We start from the raw sequence: 23,192 nt of genomic DNA on the forward strand, positions 1-23,192 counted from the left end.
GAAGACTGTCAAAAGTAGCTGGACAATTTACCTACAAGCAGTTTCATAGACAGGTGAGGCCTGCACCCTCATTCTATGACACATTAAGCAGATAATCTGCAGTTGATTCCAAGTGCTGAAACTGGATTTGGTAGCTTTTCACTGGAATTCTCAATATGAGGCCCAAAGAGATGCCAATGCAAGATAATGAGCCCTGAAAACTGAAATAAGATTATCAGCGACTCAGAAAAAACTCTAGGAGTATCCAAATCAACAATTTGGTAAGGTATTCAAAAGAATGTATGCAGTGCCCATCTCGGCTACACCGAAACCCTGTTGCTGTGTCCATGTTCTTGATTAAGGAAAACAACTTCATAACATCTAACACATCTAAGGTGAGAACACTCTTGAGGAGGTGAGAGTATCACTGTCAAAGTCTACAATCAAGAAACAACTTCATAAATGGATATCCAGAGTTTTTACACCAAGGTAAACCACTGGTTACACGAAAGATCAAGAAGACTGGGTCAGACTTAATTAGAAAACATCTAAAAGAGCTTGTACAACTCTAAAATAAATCTTTGGACAGATGAAATACACGATTAACTTGTACCAGAAAGATGGTAAGAGAAAAGCGTGGAAAAGGAGATAAACAGATCGTGATATGAAGCGTACCACATCATCTGTCAAACATGGTGGACCCATGTGAATTTATGGCTGTTAGCGGAAGTGGGTCGCTAGTGTTTATGGATGATGAGACTGTTGATAGAAGTAGCAGAATGAATACTAACATTTCCAGGGCTATACTCTCTGCTCAGAGTCAGTCAAAACTGATTGGACTACATTCCACAGACCAAGTAGATAATAACCCAAACCATACTGCAAATGCAACCCAAGAGTTTCTTGAGGCAAAGAAATGGGATAGTCTTCAATGGCCAATTCAGTCACCTGGTCTTTGTCATTTACTGGGGACAAAACTGAATGCATAAAGACCTACAATCAAGCCCTGGCAGAGCATCTCAAGACATGACACATAGTGTTTGGTGAGGTCCGTGGGTTCTAGACTTCAGGCATACTTAAAGACCAAAAATATCCTAAAGTTGTGTTGATCTGAACACAACGCAGCCAGAAAACCAGCTAATATGGCCCTGAGCCCAATTTAATGTGTAATTTCTATATGTAATAATGTTTCTAACTTAACACAATTCTTACATATTTAAATACTTAAACTACTAGTTTAAATTTGGAGCGTTTTGGTGCTTTGAATCAAAGCTAAAACTTCATCATGTGTGAATTTACTGTGATCAGCACTGCATTTATTCCCACCCAGCAAGGCAATGCATGTGATGTCATCACAAAACTGCAGAAAAACTGTATTTTCAGGAAGAAAAAATTCCTAATGAGGTCAATGGGTCAAAGATTAGGTCTAATGCAAAATCGTCCTGTCTGTCATCCTATGTAAATGCAATTGCAGGCTTTCCATGTTCATGTAGTTTTAGTAAATACTCATGTCTGTTTAGGTGAAGACAGACTGAAAGATGAGTGTCGGCATCATTATTTTTGTCTTATTTCTTTTATGCTATGTTGATGCTTTGTCTTCACTCTTCATAATCTCATAAACTTTTTAGATTATTGTCTAAAAATTTGTAGTTAAATTCCATGTTTGTGGCTCAATAAAAAAATAAAGTAGAAAACAAAATAAACAATGAAAATAATCAGACTTTTCAGCGGAGAAATAAAAAGCACATATTGGTGCATATGAGTTTCTCAATTGTTTGTTTGTTTTTGCTTTCTGTAAAAACTTTACATGCTAAGTGCATTGGGTGTAAATAAGTTTTTGTAACTTTAACTTAAAAAGAGAGATGGGTGTTTCGCCTTTAAGAGTTAAGAAACTTGAAACCTTGTTTGCGCAACAATCAGTGCAGCTCAGCCGCCAAAGTGTCTAGACTAGCACATGATGGTAGTCAGCCAATGGCTCCACCGCTCTCCTCGGGGGCCCCGTGTATGTGTGTGTGTGAGTGTGTGTGTGAGGAAGAGAGAGGAGGGGGGCAGAAAGAAAAAGAGCGAGAAACGGAGAAAGAACGGGACCTGGGCTGCAGTTTGGTTTAGATCTGAGCAGAGAAGCAGGAGCTCTACTCAGCCCCGGATCGATCGGCTTCGTAAAGCTCATTTCAGCACGCATGGACGTTTTGTTTGGATTTTAAAAAGAGAAGAAGTGCACTGACATCTCGAGAAGAGGGCAAGGATCCTGACTTTGCGCTGCATTTTCTTTGGATTAAAACGCATCGAAGTACCTCATGCTCTACGTGCCGGTGTAGAAAGTAGAACTGGGGTCGCTAAAAGTCGGGAACTGTTTGAGGCAGCGAGTTGTCGTCTTGCTTTGGAGGCTGTTGGCTTTGGATTATATTATAGAGTATATTACTATATGTTTTCATGTGTTCAGATTATTTTTTTATTTGCTTGTAAGAAAAAAAAAGGCTGTAAACAGTCCATTCCACAGCGATCCAGGAGAATAAGTCACAGTTTCATAGCTTGTTTATTTACAGTATAATCGGCTGAATTCATGCCTTTTGATCGGAATGCTGCAGTGCATTTGTTGCTCGGTTTTGCTGTTGTAGATGCAACAAAATCTCCTTAATTCTAATGTTGCGGTTTTGCCACCAATGCTCGTCACTTGGCTGTGCATGCACTGCACGGCATTTCACCGTCATTAATGTTTTGCAACGACCGGAGAAGTGTCTTTAATATTAGGATATCCGTACAAGAGTAATAATAAAAAAAATCCTTATAGATTTTCAAGTTGTCGTATGTTCAGGACGAAACGCTCAGGTCTTGTGCGGCGACTGTGGAGAAGCCGTTTGATCCCAGATAAAGAAGGGGAAGATGGAATTGGCAAAACTGGTGAGGGCTGTAGGGACGATCTGTTCAGCTACAACCCAGAGAAAATTCCCAAAACGGAGTTCAGACCGATGACCCCTAGCGGGTCTCTTGTCGTGGACATAGGGGGTGTGTGCCCCGTGGAGAGCAGCGACTTGAGGGTCACCTCGGACCAGGATGGGGGTGCCGCGTGTGCCCAGGAGCAGGGCAGCCCCCGCTCGCTACAGGACAGCGAATGCAGGACAGTGACGTGCTGCTTATTTAAAGACCGGGACCACTCCGAGCTTAGGGGTGCAGAGACGGCTCAGGGCACCAGGGGTCCGGGGTCGTGTCACTTCGGGCTGAGGAACCTTGGACCAGGAGAGAGCGACTCTCCGGAGGCGCAGGAGGCGATGCCACGCACGGTATTAGAGCAAGAACTGAAATCAGCCACATACGCTCTTTTAAAACGGCTCAAGGAAAAAGCGCTGGATACCTTACTAGAAGCGGTGGAGTCCAGAGGAGGGATGCCGAGCGACTGTGTTATGGTTTCACGGACAGAGCTGAGATTCGGCGGCCATGTGGCATCCCCACAGCTGCTTGTGTGTAAACTGTACCGCTGGTCTGACCTCCAGCACTCTGCCCAGCTCAAACCGCTCTGTGAGTGTAGGAGCTTTGGGGCCCCGGACAGTCCAACAGTATGCTGCAACCCCTATCACTACAGTCGACTCTGTGGGCCAGGTAAAAGAGTCTGCCACACAAACTGCATGCATGTTGTACCGCAAAGGCCTGCAATGTAGCTTAAATGACAACAAAGCACTAAGCATTTGGGCATCTGCACTTGTTTTGCATGAAAACGTTCCTCAAAGTTGTCTCTGTATTTTCACTTTGACACACCTTTACTGCAGAATATTGCGTCTTTTCTTTAAATGCAACAATTTCATTTAACTTTCAAACATTTTCCCTTTGATTTAAAGGCAGATCGTGCTAGAGTTACAAGCAGAAACCAGCATTATTTAGGGGTGGGGATTAAAGGGCCTTGGAAATTTTTCTGTCACACTGCCTTATTTGTCCCGTTGTTTGGCTTGGTTTCATACCCTGTGATAGAGAAAGGTTGGCCATTTGATTAAACAGTTAATGATTACCAAAGCCATCTTTACTGCAAGGTGAGCAATAATAATAAGTGCGAGCAAAGGGACATGCACGAAGATTTGACAAAGCATAAATGTGGGGCAGATTACTTAGATGATAACTTGGGTAATTTTATTATATTTGTTCAAAGCGTGTGTTGAAAACAAGCCAGGATCTGCACAAATTTTTCAGCGGTTTATTGTGCCTGTCAGTTTTGACCCAGAAAGTCGAATTCGAACAGCTCTGTGTTGTTGCAGAGCTCACTTCAGTGGCCTGTGACATCAAGTTTCCAATAAAGGGGAGTTTGTTTGTTTGTTCCGCTGTCCATGTATACAGTACTGTGTGTACTGTGTAGTGTGTCTGAGCAAGTCGGTGCCTTCAGAGTGATTGCCAGTACCTCTGTTTTGACTTTTTGTGTATGACATGTATGTGGCTGTTTAGAGTTACTGAGAGGTACAGCCTCGCTGCTGGATGTCACTTTAAGTGGCGTGTGCTGGAGATTAAGCTGTATTTCCACAATCAATCAGCTATCTATGGCAGAACCTCCCTGACCTCTATTAAACACATTAGATTTTGGCAGTGGACGGGGTCTACGATTTGAAAAACCTTAAACGCAGGGCCACTCGACCCCGCTGACCCAGTGACAACGCCTGGTATCATGTGTAAAGATGCAAGCGTTAGTATTTCTGTCCCTTCACTGGCACAAGAGGAGGATTTTCCATAACATCCATGTTTACTAGAGCCAGCTGGCTGTGACAAGCACTTCAAAGTCACAAGTTTAACAATATCAGAATTCATATTGAGTAAATGGGGGAAACTGATGTGGATTTTGGCTCTGGTGTCCTAACACGTTGTCCAAATCAATCAGAACCGATTATATGTAACCTCAAGTTTGCTGACAAACCTTGCTGTTTATTGGTTTGAATGAGATCAGTTTGATAGACAAGAGTGTGATATTTGTTCCATCTGCTGAACAGTGAGCCTGTGCTGTGGGATTTTTCTTCTTTCTTATTTTTTTGCCCCCACTGAAACTACCAAGATGAATTATAAGAAGAGGGAAAGAGGCACATACCCCAAATTGGGACTAAGGCTTGTAGTAGACATAGCTCACATGCGCTCATGCGTGGCCCAATAGAGCTGGTATTTCTTTCACACTATTCACAAGGGGGGGCCTTTGAATCAAGACCTTAATCACCGGGTTTTGACAGTGTTTGTAGACGGGAATGTAAAAAACAGGATTTTTACAGGAATGAAACTCAGTAAAACAAACAGGTTTTAGTGTAAAAGAAGTCAGCCCTTTTGTAAAAACTAAGCTAAAAACATAACTGTAGCTCAGCCTACTTAAGATTTATCTAAAACTATAATACTGTTCAAAGTTTTACACATGGGATTTTAAGGAATAAAACTTTATAAAATGTGAAGCAGTGAGCTGAGATTGAAGTGGACAAAAAACTTTTCCCTTTTATTTCGCCAGGCATTATACTTTTCGAATGAGATCAGTTTCAAGTTGCGCTTTAAAAGCCCTTTTGTCCTGAGGAGGTCCCCTCATGCTATTTAGGTGAAGGAGTGGTGATAATATACAGTTTGCATACTACTGGCGCCAGACTGACTAGCTGTGTATCTGAGTGACTGAGTTCAGATCCTGGCAATTACTGCCGCCACTCTTAAAGGACCCACTGCTATTATGCTTTTCTCCTTCCCATTTTCCCTGTAGGCGAGGTCACTGTGTGCTCGCAAAGTTTTCTTTCCTTTGTGCTTTCCTTCTTCTTGTGCAAGTTACTTTCTTCGTTTCTCCTTTTTATTGGAAAAAAAAGTCAAGGCTTTGAACAGAATTAAGTTAAAAAGAGATTTACTCGTATTTATTAAAACACTAACTAAAAGTTAGGGTTAGTCTGTGGTCATATTAAAGACTGCTCAGCTTTAATAATATCTCCTCAAGTAACAGAGACAAATGAAGGGAGTGTTTCGCATTGGTTTATTAGCTTTTTAACTAGCGTTTGAAGAAAATGAATTTATTTTGTAGCGCAGACACAGAGCTGTAAGAGTCAAGGTGCAATCTGCCGTTTCTCTGAAATGTTGTGTGTTAAAGCTTCTCTTGTGGCTTGACTTGAGCTGTGTATGTGAGCTATGTTTCTTGCTTTTACTGAAAACAAAAAGCGCAGCATGACTTCACACAGAATATAACGTCTGGATAGATCTTTGATACTAGAACATTATCTAAATACTAGATCATTATATGTGTATGCCTGTGTAAAGTATAGTGTACGCAAAACCTTACAGTTACCAGCCTCTAAACATTTTCACCAGCGTCAGAGGTTTTCACCCCCTAAAACATCTTTCTTACATCAAATTAGTGCTTAAAATACAAATGCTGTGTCGCAAATGTTAGATCTTCTGAAACCTAGCTCCATAAGTCCATATTTTCTCACGACTGACTTAACCTTATGTTTTACCTTCCTTTTTTTCCCTTTATAAGGTTATTGACATTACTGTTTTGTGTTACAGAGTCACCCCCACCTCCTTATTCAAGGCTTTCCCCTAATGAAGAACACAAGCCACTGGGTGAGTGACAAACACAGTTGAACTCTGTTGCGCCTCAGTTCCTCATCTTCATCTGAATCCTGCTATTAGCACTTGCACTTTCTCTGTTTGGGAGTGCTGAAGAATCGTTATGACTGATGTATAATGATTTTTGTGTTAATAAAAATAATACTAATTAAAGACCATCGGAGCCTGTAAATTGGAAATAGCACGGTCAGTTGCTGTTTTAACAGGAAGAAGCACAAATAGAGCAATGCGGAGAATTGTAATGGCTGTAACAGGGCACCATGACTGGCAATTTACATGGTAGCTTTGAGATGAGACCTGTGCCAGCTTGTGGCATAATGTCAGCATACCAGCTAGAGCCAGGCAAGATAGTATGGTGTAGAAGATAGAGGTGTGGCCGGCCCATATAATTCAACCCTGCTCAGTGTGTATTTGCATGGGTTTTTTTGTTTTGTTTTTTTTTATTGATGATCAAGAATTGCTTCAAATTCCTTTGAATGAGTTGATTGAATTGAATGATATAATCGCATTGGCCTTATTTATTACGGTCATGTCAAAATGATTCAACCCATCTCTAATATTGCTGTTTTTGAATCACTTAACAAATCTTTAAGGCCACTGAATTGGTTCAAAATGCAGTTAATCTTTTGGTAATTCAATTTTAACGCGCTCATGGTGTTTCATTAGCAGACACAAATATATCTATGTAGGTGCTTTAGCTCTCTTCCCTGCGAAGAGAAAGAATAAATTATTTCATTTTATTAAAGCAAGCAGTGGTTTAACAGAAGACTAACCTGGGGCTGTACGATGTTCGGTGTATGAAGGGCAACACATAGAAAATACAACATGGAGATGAGTCCCTCACTCAGTGCAGTGGACTTCCAAGGAATTGAAGCTTGAATGTTTTTTAAGTGTCTTTAAGTTTAAATCTGATTCGCAGTTTTAAATTTCATTTATAACACTGCATTCAGTGTCATAAGACCCTACGCCCCTACTACCCTACTACGTGATGCAGGCCCCGTAGTAGTAATGCACCATGTAAACACAGTGTATTGATTAGCACATGGTTAATAACTGTTACACAAAGTGTACTAGGCTGTAATTGTATCCAGCTCACAATACTAATGCAACAGCTAGTACTCTTCCAGTGTTTACATGTGCTGTTTCGCCATTTTCATAGCTCGGACAAACTGTGTATAAACTTGATCAGTTTTAATGTCTTCTCTCTTACCTTCATTTCAGTTAAAGTAATTGTTGTTAAATATTTATTATCTCTGAGTGGCAGAACAGTGCAGACATACCAGCACACAAGTACAAATGTAAACAATGACATCGCCCACTGTGTCTTAGACTCCACGCTGGCCTATAAATCAAGCTTTGTGCGGGATTTAAAGAAAGCGATGGCAGCATGAAAAACAAATATTAGTGAGCTGGAAGCATTTGCACATGAGATGCAGGATAAAATTCATAAAGAGAGTTGTCAGGAGATTGTGAGACTACCTTTAATGCTTATTGGAGGGCACAAAGGCCAAAGGATAATGTTACTAATCACTGACTTTGGGGTCTGACTAATTTCGGTCCTGAGCTTTTTACTGTTAATCTCAGCGCTGTCCTCAAAATCAGTCAAATATGCTGTAATACAGAGAAACTGACTGTCTACAAATGCAAGGTTTATGCTGTTGTATTAGCTTATTAGCTAATTATGAACAAGATTTAAAAAGAAAGACTTCTCAGAATTCTTTTTTGTATTACTAAATGAATGTTTGAGCAATGCTGTTTGCAGCTGTACTGTATGTACTACTCAGAGACTACACCACTGAGTGTCTCTGGCTGATGATAAGTAAGAATATGGATTACTTGCCTGCGTTGTTAGTAGATCAGGGGTTGATTTCTGCCTTATTCCCCACAGATCTGTCAGACTCCACATTGTCTTACACTGAAACCGAGGCAGCCAGCTCACCAAACATCATACCAGGGGAATTTTCAGGTACGTGTCTTTGTTTTACCTACTGTGGACAAATGAGCAGTTTTGACATATTTTTTTTTTGTTTTTTTTCACCAGTTTCAAAAAATTGATTAGTAGAGGGTTAAAATGCACGAAGGGCCAGTGTGTAAATACTGGTGTGATGTTAAATACGGTTGCTGATTATGGGCGGTCAAAAGTTGTCTGGATGTTTGTGCATACATGGATTTAGGTTGTGATTTCAGCTATATTTCCTTCCTGACTTACTTCTTAATATATGTGTGAACAGCTGTTTGAAGTAGTGGCACATCAGCTCTCACTAGCACTTATTACTCTGATTGATTCTAACACTTTCTGTTAGATGAAGTGATCCGTGTGGTAAAGACCAATTATAAATAGATTAGGCGCTTTGCTTTCTTCCCCGAACTATATTTGAAATTGGTAGTTTGAGTAATAAAGATCATCATTTAGTTGTAAACAAGAGCGTCTTTCATGCTGATGCGTTTGCCTGTGGTTGCCCATGTTTTTTGCACAGTTGTCTGCGTCTGAATATATGAAGCTAAATGCATACACTTGCATTGGTAAACTGTAATATTTCCACTGTAATAAATCAGGGGAGCTTTGAGTGTGGCATCATCCTGTTTTTATGTCTTTGAAATAGTTAAATTGAGTCTAGCTGGAAAAAATGTGTCTGGAGTGTACTTTAACGACAATTCAGTGCTGTTCTCTGCACAAAATTGAGTGTGTGAGGGGGAGGTTTCATTTTGATGGTGTATTTTATTCTTTCTCATTAAGGACCATTTCAAACAGTCCAAGCTTTAAAGATAAAGGTTTCATTGTGAGCAGTGCAGCGGTTCAGTGGGGCGTGTGCATTGGCTTCAGAGCTGGCCTCCCCTCCTCTGTTTTTCTTTCAGAAATATTTGAGTGGGATCAAACTGTAATAAGATCCAAGCTTGCTCAGAAACACACACAAGCACACGTAGTTGTCCACATGCATGTGCACAGACACACATACAACCCTATCCAACCTCCAGCCTGGCTGTAAATGGGCTGCAGGGAGGGGTGGGTTCACGGAAATGGAGTTGCTCCTGTGAATGGGGCCACACCAAAGGAGGCGAGCAGAAACTGCCCTGTCCTCTGATGTGAAATGAAACTCTCCTTTCTCATGGCCCACAGTGAGCATGCCTCCCCCTTTCGTACTAGGGTCCTAGCCAGCATGCGCAGTGTCATGTGGACAGGGAGTCAGACCTCTGATTTTGGGGGCTTGCAGGGAATTGCATTTCCTGTTAAGGGGTCTGCCATGGCTCAGAGGCCAGGACACTGAGAAGTTGACATGGCTACCTGGCACTGAAGCATTCAGTCAGCGAAGGCCCCCTCCTCCCCAGCGCACAGGCTGTCACCACCTCAGCATGGCCTGGCGACACTCCCTGAGTCAACAAATGAGGGGCTTGTCAGAGCGCGCACCACAATTCCTCAGAGACTCTGGTGAGGGAGGATCTAGACATGCTAGGCTTTGGTTTCTTCCAACTGTTTTTGCAGGCCAGGCCAGATCATTCAGCAATGACTGTGATAAACTTTGCAAAATGAACTCAGGAAAGAGAATGACCAGGGCCCAGCAGAGAGTTTTTCTATACTAAGAGGTTTTAGATACAAAAGCATTTCCATGTAGAGTAAACATCAGCATCTTGTCAACGATATAGAAACTCTATCGTGTATAAGCTCTATTTCATCGTAACACCACAAGCTTGAAGGCGTCCATATAAAGCCTGCATACAGTAGGTCTGATTTAACATAAAACCTGCAATGCATGTTGTCATGTTATCCTCTGTGTAACATGCTGCTGACCTGGAGATGACTTTCCTTGTGAATCCCCTGCCAGCTTAGGTAGAGAGAGTGTCTGTGTGTAACCAGAGTTGTGTGGGATCCAGACTCCACCCCTCACGCAGGAACAAGTAAACCTCTTAAAAGCAAGTCTGGGGGGCACTGGCTGGGTTGGGTGCAGTCAAATAGTCGACTAGAGTTTGCAGCCCTGGGCTACAGAAATACCCGCCGAGCATTCTTTTGCGTCACACAATGGCACAGAAACAGATCGGAACTGGTTGGTGTGGTAGATAAGCTTGTTCTACCACTTTACAGAATATATTCAGATCAATTTGAATAGGTATACTCCTTCTACTTCAGATTATTTAGTGCCTTGTAAATATTCCATTAAACCAGTACGATCTATATCGTAAAGTTCCTGTTGCAGAGTTACAGTTAAAGTTCAGATACATTCACCTGATCCCTTTGGTTAGTGTGTGCAGTTGTGCACTATGCTAAAATGTTTTTCAAAAGCTTCTCCATGTGCACAATGCTGTATTCAAGGTCAGTTTTATTCATATAGCACCAAATCACAACAACAGTTGCCTCAAGGCACTTTATATTGTAAGGTAAAGACACTACAATGATACAGAAACAGGGAAAAGCCCAACAATCGTACGAACCCCTATATGAGCAAGCACTTTGGCGACAGCGGGAAGGAAAATCTCCCTTTCATCGGGAAGAAACCACCAGCAGAACTAGGCTCAGGAAGGGGCAGCCATCTGCAACGATCGGTTGGGAGTGAGGGGAGGAAGAATGTGTATTCATACCTCCTGATCCTATATGTGCACAGACATTTGTACTGTTTGCAGGATTTATTTAAAAGTGGCGGTGATGTCAGTTCACATCATGACTGGGTCCAGCTTTTTAGTAGATAATGTAGCTTAATGCTTTGTGAGTGTGTAGTGCTGCCCTCACATTCTGCCTGCACATGCTTCCTCACTGCCTGGGCCTCGTTGTGTGGACATCGGTACACAGCCCTTTGATGCAGATCTCATTGCTTCCTGTATGACTGTCTGAGGGGGTGTTTCTACGCATCGACTTTATTATGTCAGTCACATTGTCTCTGACATTGGGGGCTCTTTATGCTTGTCACTGCTTCATTATATTGCTGTTCTGAGCAGCCATAAATGTGAGGTGGCAAGCCAAGATATTTTTGCACTGGTGCTTATTTCAGTCACCAAGGATACATTTTTTTTATTTTGGCTGTTGGCTTTTTTTCCGAGTAATTGTGACTGCATGTAGTTATAACAGTGTTTGTACTATTTATGTACAAGGAGTGATGCAGAACTTTCCTTTGTTTGAGCCTGTTTTAAGACAATGGCTCCAGTCTGCCTATATTCATCAGCCACTGGAGGGGTGTCCTCAATTACGCCACTGGGATTTATCCATGTAAGACAATTTATAAAGGGTCATGTTGCTCTGAGCCGACATCACTGGTGTGACTGGTTGGGCTCTCTCAGATTATAGTGGTTAAGTGACCAGAAGACATGTGTAGTGAGAAGGGTCCTTTTTAAAAAATGATTTTTCTCTTTTCTTCCCCTTTGAATGAAGGGAAGTAGGAGGAGGGAAGCAATGACTGAAAGTTGCTGCTGAAGGAAAGAGGGCATAAGCAAGTAGTCACGGTTCCCACACAATAATCATAGATTGCTCCTCTGTGTCTGCCAGCCTGTCTCTGGTGGAAAGACCAGTGCTGTCTAGATGTCTTGTCTGCAGACAATCGCTGTCTCAGGTCCACTCTGCTATTTCTTTCTGGCGGAACGAAGCAGTTGGTAGATAGATATCTTTTGTCTCACTGATATGAGGCAACAGATATCTATTTTGCATTCACATGTATAAGCTAAGCGCATTAAATTGTTCTTATCGGAGCTGGTTTCACGAGAAGGCGAGCGCTAAACATCAAACCAGTCACTCTGTCTGCGTCAGACAGTGGAAATGCGTGGAATAATTAGACAGTCTAATCAAGGCATGTGATGCATCTCTTGATTAGAGCAGATTAGACTGGACACATTCCTGTTGATCTGACTTCGAAGGCATGTGATTCCCCTTGTGCTAGGATCTAATTAAACAGAAATTAAATAAATTAAAAGGCATGTCTACTGTACCAGCCCGCTCTTATCAGAGGGTGTCGGAAACTGCCATTTTGTCAAAGCCACTGGCATCCTTTGGTGTCTGTCTTGTGACACTCTGGGCTTATGGCAGTATTTAGACAAGTTTATTACTCCAATCTCATCATTGTATAAAATTTGCCAACTATGCAAAAAACCTAACCAAGTAGATTTGGTGCGTAAAGCGAGCCGGCGAGTGAAAGGAAAAAATAAAAACAAAGGGCAAACAAAGTAAAAAGAGGTAATTAACAGGACACAAACCATTTTGTCCCCACTGTTAACTTTGAATTGGCTTTTTTCTCTCTCTCTAGCCTAATTGTAACCCCTAGTGCCATCATATATGCTTATTATTTTTGAATATAAATAACTGTCATCTTGCATCTCTATCATTTGCACACGCTGTATATAAGACATCTGGCCTTCTCGGTGTAGCAGCAGGACCCTGACAGAGGTATGGTCTGGCATATGGTCTGCTGCATCAGCATGTTAGCGATGTCCCCCTCCCTCATCGAGGCATGAGCCCCTTCCTCCATCCTAAAGACCCCAGACTGATACAGCTCCGGCTCATCTCCCCTTGCAGCCTGGCTCATGGCCTCAGGTTTCCACCGCAGCCCAGAGCCTTCCCAGCGCCTGGCCGCCCACACTCCCTCAGGAGCCCAAATGCTCCAGGATACGGGATGTGGAAATAATGTGACTCGAGTGCTTCCACCCTGCCTCCCGAAATCAGGTTTTGCGGATTGTTTATTTGAGGGGAAGGAGGCCTCATACAAACATCCTGTTTTAAAAAGCTGCCTGGGTTTTGTAGCACTGCAGGGCAGTGAATTGCCCCTTTGACAGTGGGGAGAGACTGAGGAATGTTGAAGAGAAGGCCAGCATCTCAGGGGACATGAGGGGGCTCTCCTCACCCGTTTGTCTTGTCCAGTTTGCAGAGTCCCATTTTAGGCTTGGGGGAGGTGGAGCAGGGTTATAGCTATACATCCTGAAGGGTCTGGTGCTCTATTCTCTGTGCAGCGGTGTAGGGCCTGTACCCACAGTCCTCGTCTCAAGTATCCGTTCCTGTCCTGGGAAGCTGGCTTCCGTTTCCCCTTACGTAACACTCATACACACTGAAAAAAAAGAGCCATTGATAAGAGCGATAAGGCCATTTTTCATTTTCCCTTTCTCAGCATTGTTAGACCGTGGTGTGTCAGAAATTTGCTTTCAACTTTTTCTGGCTTGAGTCATGACAGCGAGGATTCTCAGTAGAGTCCAACAGATGTTTTTGCATTTCCAGAGGGGTCATTGTGCATATGATATTATTGTTTCTCTTATGTGCAAAAGAAACTGTTTTGGCAATTGTATACTAATGTTTCTACCTTTTCGTTTACAGCTTTTTGACCTTTTTTACCTTATTTGAGGCATTTAAAGGAAGACTTCAGTTTATAGGGAAGAAATCTTCCATGTCTAGGCTTACTGTGTTCTGCAGCAGAAATAGGAGTTTGAAGTAAGCACCTTTTTATTTTCTTCAGTTATCGCAGCAATGCAGAAATTAGTTTACTCTTTGTTGAGCTTTTGTTCAAATACTCATTTGTTTTGAGAGCAGATTTTCAGTTAGTATTACCAACACAGGCCCTAGATGCGGTGAGGTAATGTGACCTCTACGTGCAAAGTGAAAGCCCTGCTAATCTAAAGCAGTCCTTGGAGAGGCCTGAAACCCCTTACATGTCAACAGAAACTAGTCTGCTGAGCTTAGTATTTAACTGTCTCGGTTTGGCAAGCCAGTATGGTGCCATTGCTGCTGGGTGTTTGATTAACTTAACTAAAGGACTCCCAGATAAATCTATATCCTCGTACCTGACCGAGCCTCTAGGCTCACAGTGCTGTACTTGTCATTTGATTTACAGAGTGGACTGTGTTTCTTTTTAGGCCTTACCACACAGAAAGTACAGTCAGTAGAAATAACAGGAGGTTTGCTCGGTGTGCTATAATTTTTTTTTTTTGCCCCATATTCTACCTTAGCAAATAAAGTGAGTGAGCTAATCTTGACATGTGCACAGGGAGGCCTGCCGTTGCCATCCTCACTCCCTTCACACTGCAGCGCAGCACCACTCTCCACCAATAGGGCCATTCATTCAGCTCGGGGCAAAGGGTTAGAGCAACAAATAAAGAGTGTGCAATGCCATTAAAAATGTATGGAATGCCCAACTGTTAGTTTAGCATTTTAGTGTGCCTCCCCTCAAAGCTGAGAGGGGGAACAATACTCCCATTCGAGCTGGGCTCCGTAAATGAGCTAGTCTTGCATCCACAACTGGCATAGAGTAGCGAAGGAGGTGCCAGTTGTGGATGCTGTTTTTATTTTCTGACCATTTCACCCACAATTATAAATCCAGACACAGGCCAAGGCCGGCTATGATTTAGGCCAGCCTGTGGCCTGATTGCAAGCAAAAATAGATTTAACCCCCCCCCCAATCCTCCCTAGAGGAGCATTGACAGTTGTGCCTAAACCTATAGCCATCAGTATTTTTAAAACTCAGAATAGCCAGCACATTCTTTGAGCTTTGAGAATGCTCTGTGGATTAACTGTAGGGGCCCATGTCAGTTGACATCTCTACACGAGACTCTTGCTGCTGGAGGGAAAAGATAGCTTATTGTGGATTGCTAAACAGTAAACTCCCAGTGCTTCAAGGAACTGGTTAATTTTCTCTCTGCATGTAAACTGAGATAGAGCGCTTGGATTTTTTTTTGTTTTTATTTGGCCTCTTTCCTTATCTTGAACATGGTCTACTGGAGTCTACTGGAGCTATATCTTCATTCCATTACCTTGTCTTAACATACGGCCAAGTATGATAGACATAATTTGGAGCCTTTCATCTTGTTCCTGAAAACTGATGCCGTTTTATATCTGACAAGAAAACCTTTATTGTTGAGTACAACTTGACAAAGTAGATTGTACTGTGAGATCAAGTTTTGCAAGTAGTAGTTGTTACAAGTTGTAAACAGGCTTATGTGAAAACTCTCATTTATTATGTTCCCCGGGGAAAACTGTATTTACTTTTGTCGTGTGTTTAACTTATCTTTTATTTGTGTGCATTTCTAAAGCCTTGGCGGTGTGGCTCAGTACGTGCAGTCAGCCTGTCGCATTTCAGGGTACGGTTTAGATTAGAAGTCTGGCTGTAGCTTCCCCCTCTTCCCCTCTCTGTGACTGCCAACACATAATTTACTTAATGAAATCCTGCCATTCCCTTTAGCTTCAAGATTTTTTGCAGATGTTGACAGGGAAGGACTTTGTGAATTATTGGAAATGTTCACTCCTGCATTTTTAATGAATGTCTTGCTTGTTGTGAACGGGCTGACTTATCGGAGATGAGGTTGGGTGGGGGGGGGCAGTTGTCTTTGTTTGGGGAGCCGGTGTCTGGATGCCCGCGGTGGAGCAGTGTGGGTTACACCCAAGCAAGTGTTGTGATTGAAACAGAAACTCTGGTGCCACATTATCCTGACAGAACACATTCTCCTCACAGACTCTGATCCACTGGGTCAATCAATAGAAAACCATTGTTTGAACGGCAAGCGTGTCCATCATAGCTGCTCCACCTCCCGGCCCGGTGGAAACCAAATACCTACCTTTCGACTTAAATTAGTCAGACTAACATAACTCGAAATAATAGAGCTCCTTGTTACTGCTCATTTGAAACCAGGCCTTCATCATAGCTTGATTCCATAGCCTAGCTAAAGTCGCTTTTCTCCCTCCGATATGGAATCTCGGTTTTCCCAGAAGAAAGTTTGTGCACGTTTCAAGCCACGCACCCGAAACTTTTTGACTTCACACGTGATGTCATTGCTGAGGATTAACCAAATGAAAGTCACCTTCTCACTGCTTCTCACCCCCCTCACTCCTAACCAGAGTAGGAAGTTAGGAGGCACAACGAGGGGAGGGGTTCAGGAATGTGCAGGGTCTTCTCCACTCAGTCGCTCCAGCCTACTTGGCTCGAACCTCCCTCGCACACTAGCAAACAAACACATTCACACTTGTGCACACACAAACAAGACACACACACAAAAAGATAGGTTGTATGGGGAGGTGAAAGAGCGCAGCCACCCAGCAGGATGTTGGCTGAGCGCTTTGCTTTCGATGCTCACTCGGACTCGGCTGGCCTTTGAGGCTGCCTGTAGATATGACATATTCGCAAATATCCCCCACAGTTTTTACAGAGCTTTTACGAACCCTGAAAGGCTCTTGCAGGCCTCACTTGGATCACCACCATCGCTTGTGCTCTATGTCTCTGACACATTGCAGAGCTTTGGAGGAAACTTGGAGGAAATGAGCAGCACATTTTCTTCCCTTGAAAAAAAAAAAGTAGCCTTTTCTCTCAAACCAGCAGCCTCACTGACGCGCCCAGATGGCTCCTTCGTATTAGCCTCCTTAGCTTCCTACACCCACTGTTGTTTATTGATTTAATTTATGGATTCTGTTAGTTATCTGCTATCAAGGGTGCAGCACTTTTCCTCCCTCGTGGGGTCATCCCAAAACAGAAACAGAGGGAAAGTGAGGAGGAAGCGGATGACAATGTAAAGCATTCCCGTTGTGACCAGAAAGGTTTGGTGATTGGATTCGGTTTCCTGGGCTCCCACAGCATGTGTGTGTGTGTGTCCCCAGCATATATATCTCTGTGTCTATATCACTTGTTCTCTCTCAGCAGAGAAAGGCCAGACCTCAGGGAGAAAAATCCATAGACATGTAGGAGCAGCTCCAGTTAGCATATCTGTCTGATAAAGCCGACTTTGATGGCAGTGATAGCCCAGACGCCAGCCTAAATGTGGCCTGCTCCGGGGTTATAGTCAGCCTGTGGAAGCTATTGCCCACAGAATTAAAGCCATGAATTTGTTGTTTAGTTTTAAAAGAAATCAGACAAATGTGTGGGGTGATGGGGCAGGAAAGCACAATAAGAAAGAATTGTAAATTTTCACACATGCACACACAGTCCTCAGTCCTTGCTTTCCACTACAAGTCTAGAGTCTATCAGTTCACCACTAGAGTCTAATAGCTGGAGGGGAATCTAATACTTGGCGCAGAATGAGAGCTTGCTCCTCTCCTCCCTTCAACTGTGCTGCATAAAAAGTCTGGCAACAGTGTTTTGCTTTTCCTGTTCAGCAAAGTTGCGGAGGAATGAGTGCATCTCTGCTAGCCGCTCCGGATTAGGACAGATAAAGTATAATGGGGGTGGCCCTGGAGCTTGGTGGGGAGATGTTAGCGCGGAGGGGAAGCTGTTGTTTGTCTGCCTGTCCCTGACACTCGGCCTCCCATTCATCTCACTCCAAGGCTGCGGAGCAGTGTTTACCCCAGGGCAGCTCTTTTCTGCTGCTCCCTCTGCCCTTTTTTTTCTCCCTTCCCTTTTCATGCTGTCTTTAAAAGCATTACTGGATGATCATCAAGGATTGCCATTGAAACTTTCAAGCCCTCATTTTTGTGTACTTAACAGTAATTATCCAGACTCGCCCTGGAGTGCAGGGAACTCGTAGCAAGCAGGGTGATCTGCTTCCCCCCCCTGTTTTTTTTCCAGATGTAAATCTGTGGAAGAGGCTTGGGCAAATTATGTTTAACACAGGTGTACTTAAGGGCTTTTTCAATGGCATGTTTGTCTTCTGTTATAACATAATAAATATGTCATCCATTTTTGCTGTGTTTGCTTATCACCATCACAGCCACCTGCATTGTTACAACCACAGCGGCAGGTTTGGTTGCCTTTTAGCACATTTTGCTAATACTTTTGTATTTTTTCAGTTTGACTACTTCTCCCTTTCTTTTCTCCATCGCAAAGAAATAAAAACACATTTTGCTTGGACAACATGTAGCTGACACTTCACTTCTTTTTGCGTTCAAATGAGCATGCGTAACTTTTAGCCTCCTAACTTCAAAAGAACTGATATAAGTCCGTGTTTATTGACAGATCTGATGCCCTGCATTTGACACTCGGAATTTGTCCAATCGGAGAGGCCACAGGGAAACAGAAAAATCAACATTTTCCTCACCGTCTCCATGGAGATCACATCTTGTTATGGAAATCAAACACACTGAATTCTGGCTGTGGGAGTAGCAGTTCTTAGATAGCTCTGTTTACTGTGTGTCACTGTACCTCTAAGTGAAGTATATGTGGATACAGGTGTCCTCAGCTACACTTAATTCCCTAAAATGTGATAGTTGGTTTGCTACATTTCAAATCTGTTTGCCTAAAGGAAAACCAAACACAGCCTGTTCTTATCATATTTCTACAACACCAGACTAGATGCTTTATTCCACATACTGTGTTTCCTGTTGGCCATGGAAATGTTTAGAGATCAAATACCACAGATTTATGGATCTCTACTTTTTTTTTGATGTGAGTCTGGTTATGTAAGACTTTAAAATTGATCAGCTCCATCATATGCTTAGCTCATTGCCTCTGGCTGCAGGAACAGGAAGTGTGGCGTCCATGCTGTTTCGGCATCTATTGACTCTGAGACTGACACTAAGAGGAGAGGCTTTTGAGAATAAAATAACAATAATAACATGAGCTACTATTCTAATGGGTAAACGGAGCTGTTAAAAGGTGGCAGGGTTAAATGGATGCAGAGCACTTGTAATTGCTCCCAGCCATCATGGCTCCACCCAGAGCAGAACCTCATGCAGGCCAACATGGAGCCTAAGAGAGTTGGGTGTCCATGCTGTGGCTAAAAGGGAGGGAGGCACAACCATTCATTTCACCTCCACTGAACTGCCTCTCTGATGTCTGAATTTTTAAGGTTTGGTCTGGCATGTATCTACATAATTTTATGACCAGATACTACTAATTAAATCCTCCTTCTTACTCTTATATCAGTTTTGTAGAAAAACATTTGCAGAACATCCAAACATGTAAATCTGAAAATGCCGTCTTGACATTGTAGCATGTTTTGAGGAAAATGGAGCTTTGTAAAAATGTCATGACACTCAATAAATTGCACGGGTTTGATAGAACAGGCTAGTAGTGTTTCTGCACAAGAAAAGCACCATAAAATTTAATCAGGTTATAGCAGACGTGCTCGTTTATCCGTAACAAGCAAATTTAGGACAAAAACATAAGCATGTATGCTGTTTTTTCTCCCCTAGTCCAAACAGGCACGTGTGCAAAAGCACACGTAGACACTAAACACAACAGAGCAACAGGAAAAAGCACAGCTCTTTCTGTGCTTGCTGTCTTCCGTCAGGCTCAAGCTTAGCATTAAATACATTTTTAACCTTTGTCCTGCTTATTCCTCTTCCTGGTCCTCATAGTCCAACTGACTATCTTTGCACCACGCCATGTGCGAAAACTAGATATCATTGACCAGATTGTTTTTGCTTTGTTCTTTCCATCCAAAGAGAAGGAGACAGTAGCCATTTGGTCTTTCGTGTTTCTGTGCACAGTTTCAAAGTGAGTTTACCTTGATGTCTGGGTTCCATTTGATTTGAGACAATGGACGGCCCTAAACTAGTTGGAGCTGAGTTCTTTGTGTGGCCGAGCGGTGCTGCAGTAAAAGTTGAGCTCAGAGTGGAGGAGCTGGAGTGTGGAATTTACTAATGGCACATGCATGTTGGGGCCCCTGAAGAGAGGGGGTCATTTAAGCCATCAGTGTGTGCGCAAACACACAGAGAGCCTGTCTGCAGCTTCCCCCCACCTCCACACTTCCCCACTCACTCGCTCTTTTCTTCCCCCTCCATAACACAGAGAGCCTCGAACCAGCAGGCGTTTTCTCTGTGCAAGTCTGGTCAACGTTTTTGCTAATCTTTGTATAAACTTTACTAGTATGGGTCACTCAGCAGAAAGATTTAGTTGGGTGGGAGGTGAACAAGGCATTTTGTTGCAGTGTGGATCTGTGATGCTCCACCTTAAAGGCGTTTGTTAATGGGGCGGGCGGTCATTAAGCCCTGAGAGCAGAGAGACTGAAAGGAATGGGGCCACAGGCCCAGGCTTTAAATCCTCTGTGCCAATAGACTCTCTGAAGCAAAATAATGGCATCACTCTGTGTGTGAGTTAATGGGAGCTGATAGCATGAAGGCTGGGGGGTCAGCGGGTCACGGGCTTGTGCTAAGTTGTCAGGGAGCTGAATGCCGTCCCTGGGCCCACAGCAGGAGAAGAGCTGGCTGGAGGGGGAGGGGGACCCCCTGCCTGGCCCTCTACCGTCACCCCCACTCTTGTGGAATGTGAGGAAGACGAGGGAAGAGGAGAAAGAGGCTCCTTAAAACCACGGTTATGGTTGACACATTGGTCATTGCTTGCACGTACTGTGACGTCAGGACAGATGTAGAAATGTTCATACATGTGCTTGAGGCGCACTTGGCTTGCTGCAATCTTGTCCTACACTTCAGACGCACTGCTGCTTTATGAAAATAGAAATGAGTATATCAACATTGATCAGAGAGGTTAGCTTTCTGCAGAAAGTCTTATCTTCTCCAGCTGTTGCAGCAGTCTAAAACCACATTGATTATGTTGCATGACAACTATGATGTCACCCTGTCACTGTTTTAACTGCAGCTTGAGGTGCACCAGACTTGATTCAGTCTAGATTTTTTTCCCAGAGTCTCATCTTTTTCAAGCTGTTGCAGCATCTTGTTCTCTGTAATCTGGGAATCTCTAAACTCCTCGACTGATATATCATTGAAATGGAAGTAAAGCACAGTTGGGTGTTCAACCTAGCCTCATCCGACAGGTTACAAAAATCGTGTGGGCAGGACAAGCCAAAACAGCACCGAAGACCAGCATCTGCGCTGTTGTTTGTGAGGGCGACAACTGCAACCATAAACCAGGTGTTACTCTCTGCCATCACGTAACAGCTGTATATATGTAGAGAGGGACCTGCACACAGATTCAAGCCTCAAGCTCAGCCACAGCTTGTGACAAAAATGCTTACAACAAAAAATAAAGTTATAATCAGAATGAAACCAAAGTGCATGGCACTAATAACGTCACCTTTGACTCGTTTTAGCTATGACAAAGAGAACAGTAAGTCTCCAGGATGTGAAAAACTGGAACTGTTTGTCTTCCATTCTTTTTCTTTCTCATCCATCGAGCCCTGTCCTCTCCTTGTACCACAGATTTTATGAGTAGTATAAATGTAAGACAGCTTTGAGCAGCTTCTGAAAGTAGTCAGCAGTGTGTGTGTGTGTGTGTGTGTGAGTATGTGTGTCTCTCTTCGGTATGGTGAAGATCGAAGTCTACCTTGGGAGCAGTAATTCACTTTGGAGTGCTGAGGTCTGTCACTGAAAAGATTTCACAGACTGCAGCCATGAAAACTGAATTAAGAAGCTGATTTAGTGGACGGAGATGTTTAGTCTTAAGATGCCAGGTTTGCTTCCATTGCTAAAAAGAAATTTTAAAAAGTTATTAAAATGTGCAAAACATTTTTTCTACGTTATAACTGTGTCCTCTGTTCCATTCTCTGGATACTATAGTTTTAAGGCGTTCAGAGGGGAACACTTGAGTGTAATCTGGATTTCATTTAAGTAAACAGAATTTGTTATGGAAGTTCATGTGTGACCAGCAGCTCTGTAGTGTGGTCAGTGTTTAATCCCTACAGTGCCCTCTTGAGGTAGAGGGTGGGAGTGCAGGTCTTCGGCTGCACTGACCTCGCTACACCCTCCACCCCCAGGATATGTATAGTTGCGGTGGTGTGTGTGTTTGTGTGTATGTGTGTGTGTGTGTTGGACAGAAGTCCAAGCAGCGGTATTTATACAAGGCTTAAATTTCAATACAGTGCCTGCTTCAGTATTTATAGTGTGGCCATCTGCTCTGAACAATAAAAAGGGATAGTTAATCCCTTAAAACTCAACCCATCCTTTTTATTAGCCCTGTTTACATTTGTTTATGTTTTGTGTAATGGACATTTCTCTGTCTCTTCTAGATGCCAGTATGTCACCTGATGCCCCTAAGCAGAGCCACTGGTGTAATGTGGCATACTGGGAGCACCGGACACGTGTGGGTCGCCTCTACACAGTGTATGAGCACTCCGTCAGCATCTTCTATGATCTACCTCAGGGCACCGGCTTCTGCCTGGGCCAGCTCAACCTGGAACATCGCAGCAGCACTGTTCAGCGTACAAGAGGCAAAATTGGCTACGGCATACTCCTCAGCAAAGAGCCTGATGGCGTTTGGGCGTATAACCGCAGCGAGCACCCTATATTTGTCAACTCCCCAACTCTGGATGTGCCCAACAGCAGAACTCTGGTGGTGCGGAAGGTGATGCCAGGCTACTCCATCAAGGTGTTTGACTATGAGCGCTCGTTCCTTCTGAGGCACACGACAGAGGCTGACCTCCTGGATGGACCCTATGACCCTAACAGTGTGCGCATCAGCTTTGCTAAGGGCTGGGGCCCCTGCTACTCAAGACAGTTCATCACCTCCTGCCCCTGCTGGCTGGAGATCCTCCTCAACAACCACAGATAACACAGATGGACCCCACAAACTATCCCAAATATCATCTACCTAGATTTAATATAAAGTTTTATATATTATATGAAATATATATTATACTTGTAAATACGGAGTCATTTTTACAATGTAACTATTTATGTATGGTGCAATGTGTATATGGACAAGAGGAAAAAAACGGAAAATGCACTTTGGCATATATATATATATATATATATATATATATATATATATATATATATATATATATATATATATATATATATATATATATATATATATATATAAAGAATCTTTCAATACCAACTTGAGAAATTATACAGCAAAATTAGGATCAGCAGCCTGGAT

General features: G+C 42.9%; 1 protein-coding gene across 1 annotated transcript; it reads left to right on the forward strand.

Moving 5' to 3' along the window:
- Positions 1-1,940: 1,940 nt before the first annotated feature.
- On the forward strand, positions 1,941-23,047 carry smad6b (SMAD family member 6b). Its single transcript, XM_084933530.1, has 4 exons — positions 1,941-3,576; positions 6,472-6,528; positions 8,423-8,500; positions 22,318-23,047. The coding sequence occupies exons 1-4, from the start codon at positions 2,787-2,789 to the stop codon at positions 22,857-22,859; spliced, it is 1,467 nt and encodes a 488-aa protein (XP_084789656.1). The 5' UTR covers positions 1,941-2,786; the 3' UTR covers positions 22,860-23,047.
- The last annotated feature ends 145 nt before the right edge of the window (positions 23,048-23,192 follow it).

Source organism: Perissodus microlepis, chromosome 7 (genome assembly GCF_051167445.1).
Source record: "Perissodus microlepis isolate ML-2025 ecotype Zambia chromosome 7, ASM5116744v1, whole genome shotgun sequence".
NCBI classification, from domain to species: domain Eukaryota; kingdom Metazoa; phylum Chordata; class Actinopteri; order Cichliformes; family Cichlidae; genus Perissodus; species Perissodus microlepis.